General features: G+C 35.7%; 1 protein-coding gene across 1 annotated transcript in view; it reads right to left on the reverse strand.

Annotated features, from left to right (window-relative positions):
- LOC107658009 (calcium-dependent secretion activator 1-like) overlaps positions 1 to 16,059 on the reverse strand; it is an 84,700-nt gene that overhangs the window by 48,828 nt on the left and 19,813 nt on the right. The window contains exons 2-3 of the mRNA XM_016446389.1: positions 14,211 to 14,324; positions 7,578 to 7,910 (exon numbers count right to left, since the gene is read on the reverse strand). Of these exons, the coding sequence (XP_016301875.1) occupies positions 7,578 to 7,910; positions 14,211 to 14,324 (447 nt within the window). The remainder of the gene's footprint in view (positions 1 to 7,577; positions 7,911 to 14,210; positions 14,325 to 16,059) is intronic.

The raw sequence follows: 16,059 nt of genomic DNA on the forward strand, positions 1-16,059 counted from the left end.
AGTCATGCATTATATTGATTTTACACTAATAAAAGGGTGTGTGTGTGTGTATGTATATGTATATAGTTAATATAGTAATAAATCACAAAAACAATTCTTCTACCAAATAATGCAGTTGTCTCAAAAAAATTCTAATATAGGTTCAATAATACATTTATTATTAATTTATTAAAAATAATAATAAAATAATAATAAATAAAATCATTATTATGAATGAATAATTCAAGGGGGTATTTAGAGCTTGAGTTGAGTCTTGTGCTTAAGTTATGGACAGTAAGTCAAACATGTTTACCTTTTATTCAAGGATTACATGATAATTTATGGATTGTTTATGGAAGGGATGTTTTATGGGAGGTTTAGCAAGGAATTAAACACTTTCTGAAGGCATTGTAATTAATTAGAAAGCTCTCTTCGCTCTTGTTATTCTCTGTTGCAAGCAGTAAACAGAAAATTCCTGGCCTGGTATAATCTCTAACTAAAGACACTGAAATATAATTCAAAGGATCTTTAGCGTTCGACTGTTGTTTGTTTAGTTTGGACCCTTTAATTCAAAAGACAAATCCCTGTTGGTTTTACGTACAGCACCCAGTGTAACAGGCACAGGGTTCAAACGGTAATGTTCACTTCAGTGCTGTGATGTGATGGAGTTAGACGGCATCTCAGCAGAGGGAGCCCCCGACAGCTGTAACCCCAATTCCTCGGTCCTCACCGAGACGGAGCGAGTGAAACTCAGAGACTCACCGCATCAATAATGCATTCACACATTTAGATTTGCTGATGGCAGACTGTGTTCTCAACCTTGCTTGTTTCTTCCTCGTCTCTCTCTTTCTCGCCGTTTTCTGCTGTCACCACACTCCTTCACAGCATCTCTCTCAACCACCTCTCCAACTGTCTTGATTCTCTCTCTTCCCTTCAAGGCTCCTCTGCTGCGTGCGAGAGAGTGACATCTGTGACACTGTGTGAAGTAATAGGCTAGACAGCACAAGATCGAGTCATGTGACTAAACCCTGCAGCATGACCTTCGGCTGTCCACTGATATATTCAAAAGCCTGATTATCTTGGCTACTTTATTATTGATCTACTGGCCAATCTGGCAGATAGGAAGTGACAGAGGTGTTGTGCGCGTGTCTTTGTGTGTGTGCATGGGTGGGGTTAGATTAGAAAACATGTTGCAATGGTCAGCAAAAGCAGGGTATTAAGACACGCACCAAAGAAGAAGAAAAGGGAAGGATTTGTAAGGCCATTTTACACGGTACACTGTTACAAAGGGTTTCTAGTTCACTTTCAATGGGACAGAGGCGGCAGAACGGGGGCGGCACTGAAGCAACACTGGTTGCTCTGCTTGTGCTCAAAAATCCTGATTTGTTGTGCATGTGGAAAGATTAAAAAAAATTTAAAGGTTTAAAAAAAAATCTTTCCATAGCTTTCATTCAAAATAAGACCTTTTTGTTGTCAAAAAACAACAACAACAACAACACTTTTGCTGATTTTCCTGAGCTATATAAATCCTAAAAAATAGTTCATATCCAGTCTGCTCACCAATCTCATTTATTAAGCAGATTTTTTATTTGTGCTTAGCTTATTTTATGGAAAAAAATAACACATTTTATGGACAAATTGTCACTAACACAAACCAGTCAGCTACTGTATAAACATAAATGTTAGACTAATGATTGAAAAATGGTTGCTTTATTTATTTTATAATTATATAAATGTTTGTATTGCTACAACTGCATAAACACAATAAGATGATCACAAGCTGACTTTTTAATGATAATTTATGTAACAAATTCATGTAAAAATATTTTATCTGAATCCATTTAAAAATATTCTACTTTTTTAAAACTAAAACAATTTTTTTTGTTTTTCAATTTATACAAAAAATGACTGGAGAGACTGTCAAAAACAATGACAGCTGGAAGAAATGAAGTGTTCCAGTGTAGACCGCTTCATTATAATGAGAGCAATTTAGTTGCAATGTTCTGTTTTATTAGCCATCACTTACATGCAACCTGGAATATAATATTTCGAGTATTTGCCTCATTCATAAATGCACCATGCTTTTGTTTGCTAGCATTGATCAGTAGTGGGCATCATTTTATATTCAACATCATCTCTCACGTGTATGGAAAACAAGAAAACAAAACAAAAAAATCATTTTACTGCCTACCATGCACTGTATAAAATGCCCTTAAGACAGAGAAGTAGTAAGTGAGAGACAGTAAAATAAAGAGACAGGTAGACAAGGATATGTTCTTAAATGGCTTATGGTTTCCATTTTAATAGTTAAGAGTCAAATATGCCACATTTCATCATGTACTATAAAATAATGAAAGGACAGAACAGCAGAACTGTTCTTTTAAAAAGGGCAGAAGCAGCCACATTCTTTTGAAGGGCTGTTAGGGAAAAAAGACAATCAATTATGCACATTATTATATAGAACAAATGCATTGTTTCAGTGCATGATAGCATAAAAATGTGAATGATCATTTGCAATGTGTGTGTGTGTGTGTGTGTGTGTGCCGTAACCCTGCTGGTTCATTCTGAGCTGTTGATTAGTGGAGCACATAATCAGCTCCTGTCACCGGCAGCAATGAACCAACCTTCTCTCTCTTTCTCGTTTTCTGCAGTTACTGTTACCAACATATGAAAGAAACTGCTTTTGTTGTTGGGTCAGCTGGACTGCTATGGGTTGTTTGTATCAACTTTTCCTATTGCTTTTGATGAGATGAACAGGAGCTTTAAATGCAAAGCAATGGAGCTGACAAATTAAAGGAGCTTTTAAAGAAAGGGAGGGAGAGAGGGAGAAAGAGAGAGATAGAGGTTGTCTGACAAAGCACAATATCACTGCCAGTTTTCATATGTACACAATAATTACTGTATGTAGGCTTGGGAAAGACAACATACTGCTATTGTAGAAACTTCTCACTGTCACTTCTCAAGTCACTGTTCTGCCAGTGTTTCATCATCTCACGTCGGCTCATTTACTGTGAATCTAACTGTTCTTTTTATTTGACAATAATAAGAGTATTATTGTAATAAAAATATTAAGCATAAATATTGTATTTAATAATAATCACAAAAATCCAATTATTATTTTATTCATATTGTGGAAACAATGAAAATGTTGTCTATAAAAAAGTGGAAAGAGATTCTGTTCTCTGTTCACTTTATGGTTAGGGTTTGAGTTGGTTCTTGTAAAGACTATAACACAAGTGAGAACACCCAAATTTTTCCCAAATTGTCCAACCCTAAAAGGATAGTTCAGACTTAAAGATGCCTTGAGAGAAAGATGAACTCTCCAACAAAAAAATCACCCCAATAATTCTAGAATGATTTCATTTTTTTCAACAGCTATTCTAGTGAACATTCCTAATTTTTTCATAACGCAAAATATGTTGCCAAAAAACAACATATTTAGATGGTAAATACGTGAATAGAACTAAAATTCTTTACATACATTTTTAAGCTGTCAGAGAAGCCAACATTCAAAGATATACATGTCTCCTAAACAACAAAGAACAGACAACAATGAGAGAGAAGAAACAGGAAAGGCTGAATGAATCTATTCAGTAATTCAATGAGGAGGCTCTTGAGAGCACCAGAGGTGTGCATCACAGAGAGAATCTATTTGTGACTGAAGGGAGATGAGCGTGAATGGACCAGTTTATGAGCTAGCACTAACTAGAGCACACAGCACATTCACTGTTTTCTATTAACTTAACTTAGAAGCGATTCAAGCAATAATATTTAATAGTAATCCAAAAATATTTTTTCTGAATGATGTCAGAATCCCAAAATGTTACCCCTGAAATGCGGTTTTGTGTTATCCATATGACTTTTAGAAATGCTACGGTAGAGTAAGTCGTGTTGACTTTGCTTTCAGTCGCTATGGCACTGGCAAACACTAAATATGCAGTCTCCGTTGCTTTGTTTGCAAACATTATTTGCCGAAACACTCCCACCACAACTGCCCGCCACAGTTCATTAACCATTGCGTGGCGAAATAATCAGAAAGCAATCCTACACTCATCCATCCTTATTTGACAGGCTTCCTGTAAAAGGCTTCTGTTTTTTTAACGCACAATTGGCTGATAATAACACACACTTTGATATGGTTCAGTAGCTCTACATTCAAATGGTCTGCAATATTTGCTGCTGAAATAAGCAGTGAATACATATAGTGGCCAAATTTTTTTTTTTTTATATTTAAGCCACACTTGTATGACTACCACTGTATTAGATATCAAACCAAGTCACATTTTTTACTAAATTTGAATGTTTTAAATTCTAAAACAACAGATTCAAAATGAAACTGTCAATGTAATTATATTTAGGCATTTTAAGTCTACAAAACTTTTTTGGGGTCTCTGTATGTAGGGCTTCAGCTCTTTTAAAAATTTAAAAACAAAGCCAGAGGAAAGGTTGGCCGCAAAGATAACGCAATGGATTGTTTGGTTTTTTTTTGTGATGATGGGTATGTGTATGTGCAGGGCAGTCAACAGCGCAGTTGCTCCAGCTGAATGCATAGAGCGGCAGACAATTTTTGCCAATTATGTGTGATTGTGCTTTCATTAAATACACTGCAGGTGGTGTATGAAGCATCTTTTGGCAGCCAAGAGAAAACGCCTCCTACACATGGCCTTGCGACCCACACAACAGAGTCCTTCCTGAGGATAAAGGGAAAGAGCAAGAGAAAGGCTTTTTGTTACTCTACAAAAGCAAAATATGCTTGGTTTGATGTGGAGTGGCCCAATTGATTTTTGTTTACTGTGTAAAGAAACACATGGTAAACACATTTTTGATACTAACTTGGAAATCCAACCAATTGCCTGATTGAGATTAGCTGAGAGTGCAAGTTGTAACATTTCTGAAATCATCAAATAAACATAAGAAACCTTTCACCAAATTAGTTTTTCAAAGCTAGTATAAATCAGTGCTGATTGACTAGCTAATTGATGATCTCCCAAAGCAATTACAAGGGCTTTTTGATCATAAAAAGCATTGATCTTGCCAACAGGATGATATGACATCCTAGCCTCTGAGTCATCCCAAATGTGTGGCTGTGATCTATTCAAAGTGGGTTTAAAATAGCTCTTTTAGCTGTGTCATGAGTTCTCCATCTACTCCAGAAAGCATATGCCTTGGAGGATTCTCTAAAATAATCTCTTATAAGCTAAAATCCTGAAGATATAGTTATATGACCCTTTCTTTTTGTATCCTCTAAGCCTAACAATAAATTTTAATCATTAAAAAAGGTCCTATACACTACCGTTCAAAAGTTTGGGGTCGGTTTTTATTGTATTTGAAAGAAGTCTCTTATGCTTGCCAAAGCTGCATTTAAAAAACTATTATAAAATATTATTACAGTTTTAAGTATCTGTTTACTATTTTACTATTTTTTAAGTGTAATTTATTCCTGTGATAGCAAAGCTGAATTTTCAACAGCCAGTCATTAGTATCACATGATCTTTCAGAACATGCTGATTTGTTGCGCAAAAAATATTTCTTAATATTATCAATGTTGAAAACAGTTGTGCTGCTTAATATTTTTGTCAAATCATAATTTTTTTAGGATTCTTTGATGGATAGAAAGTACATTATTTATTTGAAATAGAATTTGTTTGTAACAATGTACAGTAGAAGTCCTTACTGTCACTTTTGATCAACTTGACAGCCCCTGGTCATTATTGACTTTCATTATATGGAGAAGAGCAGTATAAACTTCACCCTTTCATTCCCCAGCAGAAAGAAAATCACACCGGTTTGAAAATTCACATGAGTCTGAGTAAATGATGACAGAACTTTCAACTATTTCTGTAAGTGCATGTACCATCTGCATTTGACGATATAAAAAAGTGCCTATGAAACTGGCAGAAAATCAGAGGCAAAACATTGTTTGTTTGTCACGGAAACAGTGCTTGCAGGTATACTTGTCACACAGAAATGGTGAAAAATGCTGGTTGTGGGCTTATTTGTCGGCAGATGCAGCAATTTTGCCCCTGCCAGCACTGTGATGTTTTGACTACACTGACATGAACACTGCCAGGACTGAGGAGATTTTATGCTGAACTTCCCTCCTACTTGTTCCACTCCCCTCACTTGATGTTTGTCCATCCATCTAAAATACACGCTTACCAGTTGATAAATTAACAGTTCCTTACCGTTTCCCCGAAGGCATTTTTCAGTGTGTTATAGATCCCTTAAGTGCTTTCAACGAATGCCAATTTGGCCATATTTACAAACTGAGGATGTTTAATTTGGATAAGGAAATAAACTTAGTCTCTATGTAAATGCTCTGTAGCATCCCATCTGAGAAATATAAGATCCATTAAGAACAAAACAGACTAACACAGATTTTCTGTCAATTTAGCTGTGTTTTTGGCTTTTGAGTGATGAACATGGGGAGACTGTACGCTAATTCCCCACCCTGAAGTCTGAGCTAGCAGGAAAAGTGGAAAAGGAAAAGTGGGTTAGCCATCTTCAAAGCACATTTGAAAGAAAGAGATTTAATGGTGGAGACTCAAATGAGATCTCTCTCAAGCTGAGGAAAAAGAGCTAAAATATGAAGACTATAAGAGTCTGCAATTTTTTAAGCCCAGTGCTTTTCATACGGAGGCACCTTTTGGCTTAACACCTTTTAAAGTTGCTGTCCTAAGGTGATGTGTGTATTTTATTCAATGTTAAAATACATTCTCCTAACCCAGTTTAATGTCACATGAACGTCCTGTATTCCTAAAGAATGTAAACGCTGTGCTGACATGTCAAATTCTGGCTCAGCCAGTGTTAAGAGTTTGGGACTACCTGTTTGGCCAAACAATGGCAGATAGGGTAGTGTTCAGGGAAAGCTGTATGAAAACGATCATTATTTTTGCACAACTACATTACATAACCAGAAGTAATCAAGCTTGACCTTAGTAAGAATAGAAACTTCAGAACAACGAAATGAAGCCATTTTACTTTCTGTGTGAATACAGGGACACTTACAGGAACATTTTTCTTGATTACACTCTTCATCCCCAAATGACAGTAATTTCTGTACTTCTAGACAAATATCATAACTGTGCCAGCACTAAAGTTTCTGTAAGGCAGGGGAATTTGATTTATTATAAACTCAAGGACAATAAAACCAAAGCACATCCTTCACTTGAGAAAAACAAATGATTTTAGATCTAAAAATATTATGTTGTTTGAAGTAGTCATGAGGGATCTTTGCATTACTTAGATCTCAGTACAATGGGGATCTTACTGTAACATTACACTGCGAACACTAAGGGGATGTTAACATGACATGTGTATTTGCATTCAAAGTAGACTGAGCGCAATGACTTGGAACAGAATGCAAGGGTCTTGATATGCACAACGAGGAGCATTGCAACAGCCAAGACATCCTTCTGATACAAATGTATATAAACTAACAATTAAACAACAGCCAAAGAAGAATGCTAGATCACAACCTGCTTGAACCAGAGATATGTTACTTAAACAAAATATCATACTTTTCCTACAGTAGTATCTCACTGTCAGGTTGTGTCTACTGAGTCAAATCTCCTCCCCTGTAGAAGTTCCCCACCTACCTGGCAAGCCTGGTACAACAGCTGGTGCTCAAACTTCTTGATCCCCAGGATCTGCTGGAACATCTCGTAGAGCTGGTCTTTGCTCAGGATGAGCTCGGAAGCGGCGCTGGCTGTCATGCGCTGCTGTGCCTTGCGTGGGTCCTCGTCTCCACGGTAGATGGTGTCAAACTTAGCCATCCAGGAACTCAGCACAGTCTCCTTGCTCAGACCATCGATCTCTGGCAGGCTCCGGACTCGTTTCTCAATATGGCGCTTGAACACCTCGCGACAGTCCAGAGCGGATAAACCTCCTGTTTGGACCATCTTAGCAACACGGTCGCTCTTTAGAAAAACCTACAGTTCACACAGACAAGGGGAAGCCAAAAAAAAAACAATTCAAGACATATTCAAAATTGGAGTTTTGTGACTTTTAGTCCAGGGTATATGCTATATGCTATCTAAACACTGACTCAATTGACCTTTAAATATACAAATGTAATTTTACTGAATAAAATGTCAAAAATATATTTATTGAATATTATTCTTTAAACATAATACTTCAAATATACACATTTAAAGTTTAATATAAATGTATAAAAAAATATATATTGGTGACTACGACTAGCAAGTATGGTTCATAGCTCTAACAAAACTAAATAACTAAAGCCTAGTGGCAATAAAAAACAAAAGGACAGATATGTCCCGATCAAGCTGTTTCTATAGGAAATATAAGTAACATAAGACACTTGCCCTGCCTTTTCATTGGACCTTTAAAGGTGAGATGGTGATAAAACCAGGAAAACAGTTCTGCCCTTCAAAATGTTTCACTTGGGTGACTTCAAAACTTTCACTGTTTTCAATCACTCCAATCTGCTAGAGGAAATTATGCCTCAGTGCTCCTTTAATATTCTATGCTGTGATAGATACAACATCATCTGCAGTGATATACTGCAGTAATATAACCAACGCCATTAAAGCCATGGAAAGCAATGGTAACTGTAAAATTTCACAGCTTTGAAATGATGGGATCAGTGTGGGCAAAAATGTGTAAAAGGCCTATGGGCTCTCGCTCTGAATTATTCAGAAGATATTTCCTAATTCAAACCGGAATAACGGGAAAGAACATTTGTGATTTTATTCTTTAGTCCAACCGAATTGACTATTGAGTTCCAACTGCCTCCTCTTTTCCTGTTCGCAATGTTTCAAATCTGTTTTTTTTAGAGGTGTGAGTAAAACATGGTTTATGTTTTTCTCAACAATTGAGAAAATTGTGCTTGGCAGCTGCTTTTCTTCATTCCTTTTAAAAGCCCTTCTATCATTCATTGTTCAAGAAGACAAATAAAGCTTTAAATTGCTGTCTGGTCCCAATCCAGACTGCAATTTACTGTGAGCTTCTCTTTCCATGGCCTGCTATGACAAACTGATTTGGAAATTAACAGTTCCGCAAACAGACCCTGCAATGGCTTTTCTAGTTGGATCATTATGGAAACCTGAGGGAAAAAATAGTCTGATTGAGCATGTTTCTGAGAAGTATTGCTACAGTCTAAAAAACGTTTTTAAAAATAGGGCACAGTGTATGTCTTAATATGAATTTTCCATATTGATTTTCACAAGTTTACCTGTATTACACATACTATGTTTTAGGGTTAAAGGAAATGTCTTGGCAGAATATTAGCAGTACCTTTTCTGTTTTTCTGTGTGTTTTATGGAGTGTAGCAGTTCACAATTTGCCCATTCTATAACTAATTACTTGTTATATCTGCAAGTTGTAGGCACTATTGGAGACATACACTTTCATTTACTGTATATGCTTAGCTATTAATTCTTGCATATGTCTACACACTAGCACTCATACTGTATACAACACACATGAGAATCTTGTAATTGCTACTAAAGAAATCATTATTTACAACTTTGGCAATTAAACACAATGCACATGTATTAATGATTTCATATGTGAGGCAGCCTGAAGTATTCTAATAACCACTTTCAGCCATATTGCGTAAGTAATTAGCATGCACAGAGGCCCGAATCATAGCAACAGGAAATAATGTGATGACCTTACCACAATATTTGAATCCATTAGAATAGCAATCTCTTAACAGAGCATGTGTAAACACTTGTGTTTTAGCTAAGGAGAGCCGTCCCCGAAGGGCTATTTAGGCACTCTAATCTCTATGGTAATTCACTTACAAAGTCATGTCATCATCTAAATGTTTTGTCTAACCTGCAGTGCGGTAACTACAACTGGCTACGTAACATTTCAACACACACGGTACAATAATAAAGGGGTCATTGTTGTTTGCCATCATTAGCCTGAGCTAATCGCCTGAAGGAGAGGTGAACATGCCACGACCTCACACAGACACCAAACTCATTTTAATTAATTCAGTGCACTACTCTATAGAGAACAATTTGGCGAATTCACAGAAAAATGTAAATAGTAAAACACCAAGATTATTTTTGGCTGCTCATTCTACTTAAATGTCCCTTATCTAATACTTTTACTGTTAGTTTAAAGGTACTGTAAGCTATTTTTGGGAAGCAAGCATAAACAACTACCTGTCAGATATCATTGAAATTTGTTTTCAAATGTGTTTTTGGGAAATCACACTTGTCTTTGTAATAATATGCTCTGCAAATAGCACAAAAAAGGAGATTGGCCGGCACTTTTTTAGCCAATTGGAAATGTAGACATTGACAATTAGAAATGCTCTAATGCTATGTGTTCAGGGTTTGCTCAGATGACTAAATTTTAATATTTTTAATACACTACCATTTAAATATTTGAGGTGAGTAAGATTTTCTTAATGTTTTTGTTTCCTTATGCTCACCAAGGCTGCATTTATTCGATCAAAAATGCAGTAAAAACAGTAATATTGTGAAATATTATTAGAAATTAAAATAACTGCTTTCTATTTTAATATATATATATTTTTTAATGATGTTTTTTATGTCTTTACTGTCACTTTTGATCAATTTAATGTATCCTTGTTAAATGAAAGTATTAATTTCTTTTAAAAAAAATTGACTGACCAATTTAATGGTCGTGTAGAAATCATTATATAGATATAATATTAGTAACATAACGATAAACATAAAATGTACATTCAGGGTTCCCACTCTTTCATGAACACCAGATTCAAGGACTTTCAAGGACTTTTTAAAGCACCATTTATTTTAAATCAAGCACCTATCAAATTCACACCCCAGCATATGTCATGAAAGACCTTACAGTATTTAACATTTCACTTACACTTAACATTTACATGAAACATTTCAGAGTAATACTGTTTTGAATGTTTAGGTTTCATAAATTTAGACTGTTTTGAGCAATCGTGTTCAAAGGAATTTAATGAAATCCATTGAAGTCAGTACTGGTGATAAATAAAATTCAATTTCTAAAATATTGATAAAATGTGCATCAAACTGGTTTTTGCTGTAGTTCTTGTACAAATCACTGACTCACTAGATTCGTTCAAAAACGCACTTTCATTCATGAATGAAACTCTACCGTGTTAGAGATGCGCAGCGGCTCAGCTGTTACTATATTTGGAACTATTTTCGTTGATGCAATATATACACAATAAGACAATAAGAATGTTTGCGGGAGCGTAACACACACGTTGCGGAAGTGGGCGGTAATGCTCAGAAATTCAGCAGGAGCGGGCTTAAGAAAACTAATTACTTTATCATTTTTTCATCTTTGACCTAGAGGAATGCAGCTCAAACATGCAGCTGCTCAAAACGTCAAAAACGTCAGTTTTTCCAATTGATGGAAATCCGTCGTAGCGATGGAAAACAAGCACTTTCAAGGACCTATGTTTGTTTTCAAGTACCAAGTACTTTTTGAATCCATATGTCTGAAATTCAAGTACTTTCAAGTACTTTCAAGAAGCGTGGGAACCCGGAACCCTTACCAATAAGGAAACTACCACAATGTTTTTTCTCTAGTCAAATATCAAACCAAAACAGGCTGACAAGTCTGAGGTGCCAGGTTTGAGGCCAATGTGATGCTTAAAAAAAGTTTAAGAGTAGACGTTAAAAAGGCTGAGCCACCAATAATGCCATGAAGTTATTGAGCAATACAAGGGTCAATTTCTGCCATTCATTCTACTGTTGCAATAATACTTCACCTCAAAATAGCTCTGAACTGCATTGATGAAGGCTTCATCTGCCACAATCTGTGTGTCTCCTTTGAGAAAAGACTCAAAGCGGTCCTTAGTGGTTTGCAGCTGCTGCTTGGTGATCTACAAGAAGAAATGGAAAAATAAAACAATTTCAAAATTCTGATAATTTGCGATTGCAAAAAACGCAAAAATATTTTCATAAGACCAGTGCATTCATTTGTAGTTATTATAGATAATACAACATAAAAAATGTTAGCTTTTTAATCAGTGACTCAATCTAAAATGGTCTCTGTTGAATCTGTTATCAGATTTTGCACACTCAGATGGATCCAATTCTATTACGGTGCAGGACTAAAGTAAATGATGTTACCACAAAAGGGTTAGAGATTTTTCAGAAACAAATGACAAAGCAAAGTGGGTTTCTTTTTTAGCAAGAGACATTTAATACATCCTTGTTTTTCTTGAAACACTCCCACAAGTACATAGTCTCTTCTCAAGTCTACACTTAAAAATACGCTTTCTGCTTTAAGCTAAAAAAAAGAAAAAAAAAAAGAAATAAAGAAACACCCACCTTCTAACTGAATAACACACATTCTCTCTATTCTCACAGTCAGATAGATATCTCTAGCTACATCTCTCTCACATTCATTCTCTCACTTGCACACTCTAATTTTAACTTTCCCTTGCAGGAATTGTGTATCTAAATCCTTCAAATTTTTTAGATATGTTGATTTTTCATGCATAATACATCTTATTTCACCGAAAGCCTACAAACGCCTCTACTTCCTTCTCACTCTCTCCTAATGTGATTCATCACTCTCCCTGAATGTCATCAGGGCACAAGATGACAGAGTGACGAACGAGTAAGCAACAGAATGAGAGAATTGTTGTGAAGGAGAAAAAGAGCAGGCCAAACAGTATCCTCCTCCTCCTCACATAAATCAAAAGAGCGAAGCACTGACAGTTACAGTGCAACTGTGTTTTATGGCAGTGGTTATCAACTGGGTTTGCATCAGGGCTCAGGTTTTACAGTGGATATGTTGCGCCCCAACAAAATGAAGTTGTTTATCATTAAAAAAAAAACAATCGCTCAAACATGAAAAATTTGTCATGTTGTTTTTATATATTTTAAAATTATATTATTTATTTTTGGGGGGGAGTTTGAGAATTCACTATGAACTGATAATATAATATAATGTATTTAAAAGAGCTGTGTTAAGATTTTTACTTTTGGTTTGACTTTCGTGTTCAACTGAAAACATAAAAGCAAACTGCTTTGGAACGACATGAGGTCAGTAAATAATGATAGAATTTTATTTTTTGTATGAACCATCCCTTAAACATGTAACCATGAACTGCCCAACAATATGCAAAATTACGACATGACAGGTTGAATAGGAAAATTGCCAAATCTGTAAACGCATAAACAGCCGTGTCTAGCCTAACATATGGAGCAAACACTGGGCCAAATATTGTATTAGGCTGCTGAATATGTGAAGTGCACAGCCATTAAGTGCATAAACATATCAATGTGATTTCAGTGCAATTAACAACAGACTCTCATGACAGTACCACATGGCTCTCTGGAAAAGTTCTGATTGGTCGATCATGACATTCTGTGGTCAAACATTTTGTATAATGATCTCTAAACCATATATAGGGCCACATTCTTGTGATGTCCAGTATAACCAAGTTTAAAGTCTTGCATAAAGAACTCAAAACAATATTTCAGAGGTTTTTATTTATTCATTTGGTGAGTACCAGTGCAATAAGCAGAAGAGTTTACAGTGAGCCAGTCATTATCACAAAACATAAACCCCCCTCCTCTTCTAATCATCTTGTCAGAATACATTTAGCAAAAATGACCGGCGGACTGTACATTACCCCTCACATGTAGAATTTTTACCCACACTTCTGTTCACGAGATAAAGGACCAATGATGTGCATGACTATATTTTTTTCAAGCTTACATCACTGTTTTTATCATCTCACTGAAACATTCAAAACCTTTAAATGTGCTCTATTGCTCTGCCATGCATATGGTGGCTTGCTAAGCATACAAAAAAAAAAAAAATTTAACAAGATGCATCTCCACCCCCAATCATTAGTGCCGCTTGTTCGGTCTTTGACAGAACATATAGGACAATTTTTTAAATAGCGCCATAAACAAAATTTATTTCAAATTTAATTCAAGCACTTTCAAGGACCTATGCTTGTTTTCAAGTACTTTCCAGGTCTTGAATCCATATGTCTGAAATTCAAGTACTTTCAAGTACTTTCAAGAAGCGTGGGAACCCTGACATTTTACCAATAAGGAAACTACCACAATGTTTTTTCTCTAGTCAAATATCAAACCAAAACAGGCTGACAAGTCTGAGGTGCCAGGTTTGAGGCCAATGTGATGCTTAAAAAAAGTTTAAGAGTAGACGTTAAAAAGGCTGAGCCACCAATAATGCCATGAAGTTATTGAGCAATACAAGGGTCAATTTCTGCCATTCATTCTACTGTTGCAATAATACTTCACCTCAAAATAGCTCTGAACTGCATTGATGAAGGCTTCATCTGCCACAATCTGTGTGTCTCCTTTGAGAAAAGACTCAAAGCGGTCCTTAGTGGTTTGCAGCTGCTGCTTGGTGATCTACAAGAAGAAATGGAAAAATAAAACAATTTCAAAATTCTGATAATTTGCGATTGCAAAAAACGCAAAAATATTTTCATAAGACCAGTGCATTCATTTGTAGTTATTATAGATAATACAACATAAAAAATGTTAGCTTTTTAATCAGTGACTCAATCTAAAATGGTCTCTGTTGAATCTGTTATCAGATTTTGCACACTCAGATGGATCCAATTCTATTACGGTGCAGGACTAAAGTAAATGATGTTACCACAAAAGGGTTAGAGATTTTTCAGAAACAAATGACAAAGCAAAGTGGGTTTCTTTTTTAGCAAGAGACATTTAATACATCCTTGTTTTTCTTGAAACACTCCCACAAGTACATAGTCTCTTCTCAAGTCTACACTTAAAAATACGCTTTCTGCTTTAAGCTAAAAAAAAGAAAAAAAAAAAGAAATAAAGAAACACCCACCTTCTAACTGAATAACACACATTCTCTCTATTCTCACAGTCAGATAGATATCTCTAGCTACATCTCTCTCACATTCATTCTCTCACTTGCACACTCTAATTTTAACTTTCCCTTGCAGGAATTGTGTATCTAAATCCTTCAAATTTTTTAGATATGTTGATTTTTCATGCATAATACATCTTATTTCACCGAAAGCCTACAAACGCCTCTACTTCCTTCTCACTCTCTCCTAATGTGATTCATCACTCTCCCTGAATGTCATCAGGGCACAAGATGACAGAGTGACGAACGAGTAAGCAACAGAATGAGAGAATTGTTGTGAAGGAGAAAAAGAGCAGGCCAAACAGTATCCTCCTCCTCCTCACATAAATCAAAAGAGCGAAGCACTGACAGTTACAGTGCAACTGTGTTTTATGGCAGTGGTTATCAACTGGGTTTGCATCAGGGCTCAGGTTTTACAGTGGATATGTTGCGCCCCAACAAAATGAAGTTGTTTATCATTAAAAAAAAAACAATCGCTCAAACATGAAAAATTTGTCATGTTGTTTTTATATATTTTAAAATTATATTATTTATTTTTGGGGGGGAGTTTGAGAATTCACTATGAACTGATAATATAATATAATGTATTTAAAAGAGCTGTGTTAAGATTTTTACTTTTGGTTTGACTTTCGTGTTCAACTGAAAACATAAAAGCAAACTGCTTTGGAACGACATGAGGTCAGTAAATAATGATAGAATTTTATTTTTTGTATGAACCATCCCTTAAACATGTAACCATGAACTGCCCAACAATATGCAAAATTACGACATGACAGGTTGAATAGGAAAATTGCCAAATCTGTAAACGCATAAACAGCCGTGTCTAGCCTAACATATGGAGCAAACACTGGGCCAAATATTGTATTAGGCTGCTGAATATGTGAAGTGCACAGCCATTAAGTGCATAAACATATCAATGTGATTTCAGTGCAATTAACAACAGACTCTCATGACAGTACCACATGGCTCTCTGGAAAAGTTCTGATTGGTCGATCATGACATTCTGTGGTCAAACATTTTGTATAATGATCTCTAAACCATATATAGGGCCACATTCTTGTGATGTCCAGTATAACCAAGTTTAAAGTCTTGCATAAAGAACTCAAAACAATATTTCAGAGGTTTTTATTTATTCATTTGGTGAGTACCAGTGCAATAAGCAGAAGAGTTTACAGTGAGCCAGTCATTATCACAAAACATAAACCCCCCTCCTCTTCTAATCATCTTGTCAGAATACATTTA

The sequence above is a fragment of the Sinocyclocheilus anshuiensis genome, unplaced genomic scaffold (genome assembly GCF_001515605.1).
Source record: "Sinocyclocheilus anshuiensis isolate Anshui unplaced genomic scaffold, SAMN03320099.WGS_v1.1 scaffold2171, whole genome shotgun sequence".
In the NCBI taxonomy this organism is placed as follows: Eukaryota; Metazoa; Chordata; class Actinopteri; order Cypriniformes; family Cyprinidae; genus Sinocyclocheilus; species Sinocyclocheilus anshuiensis.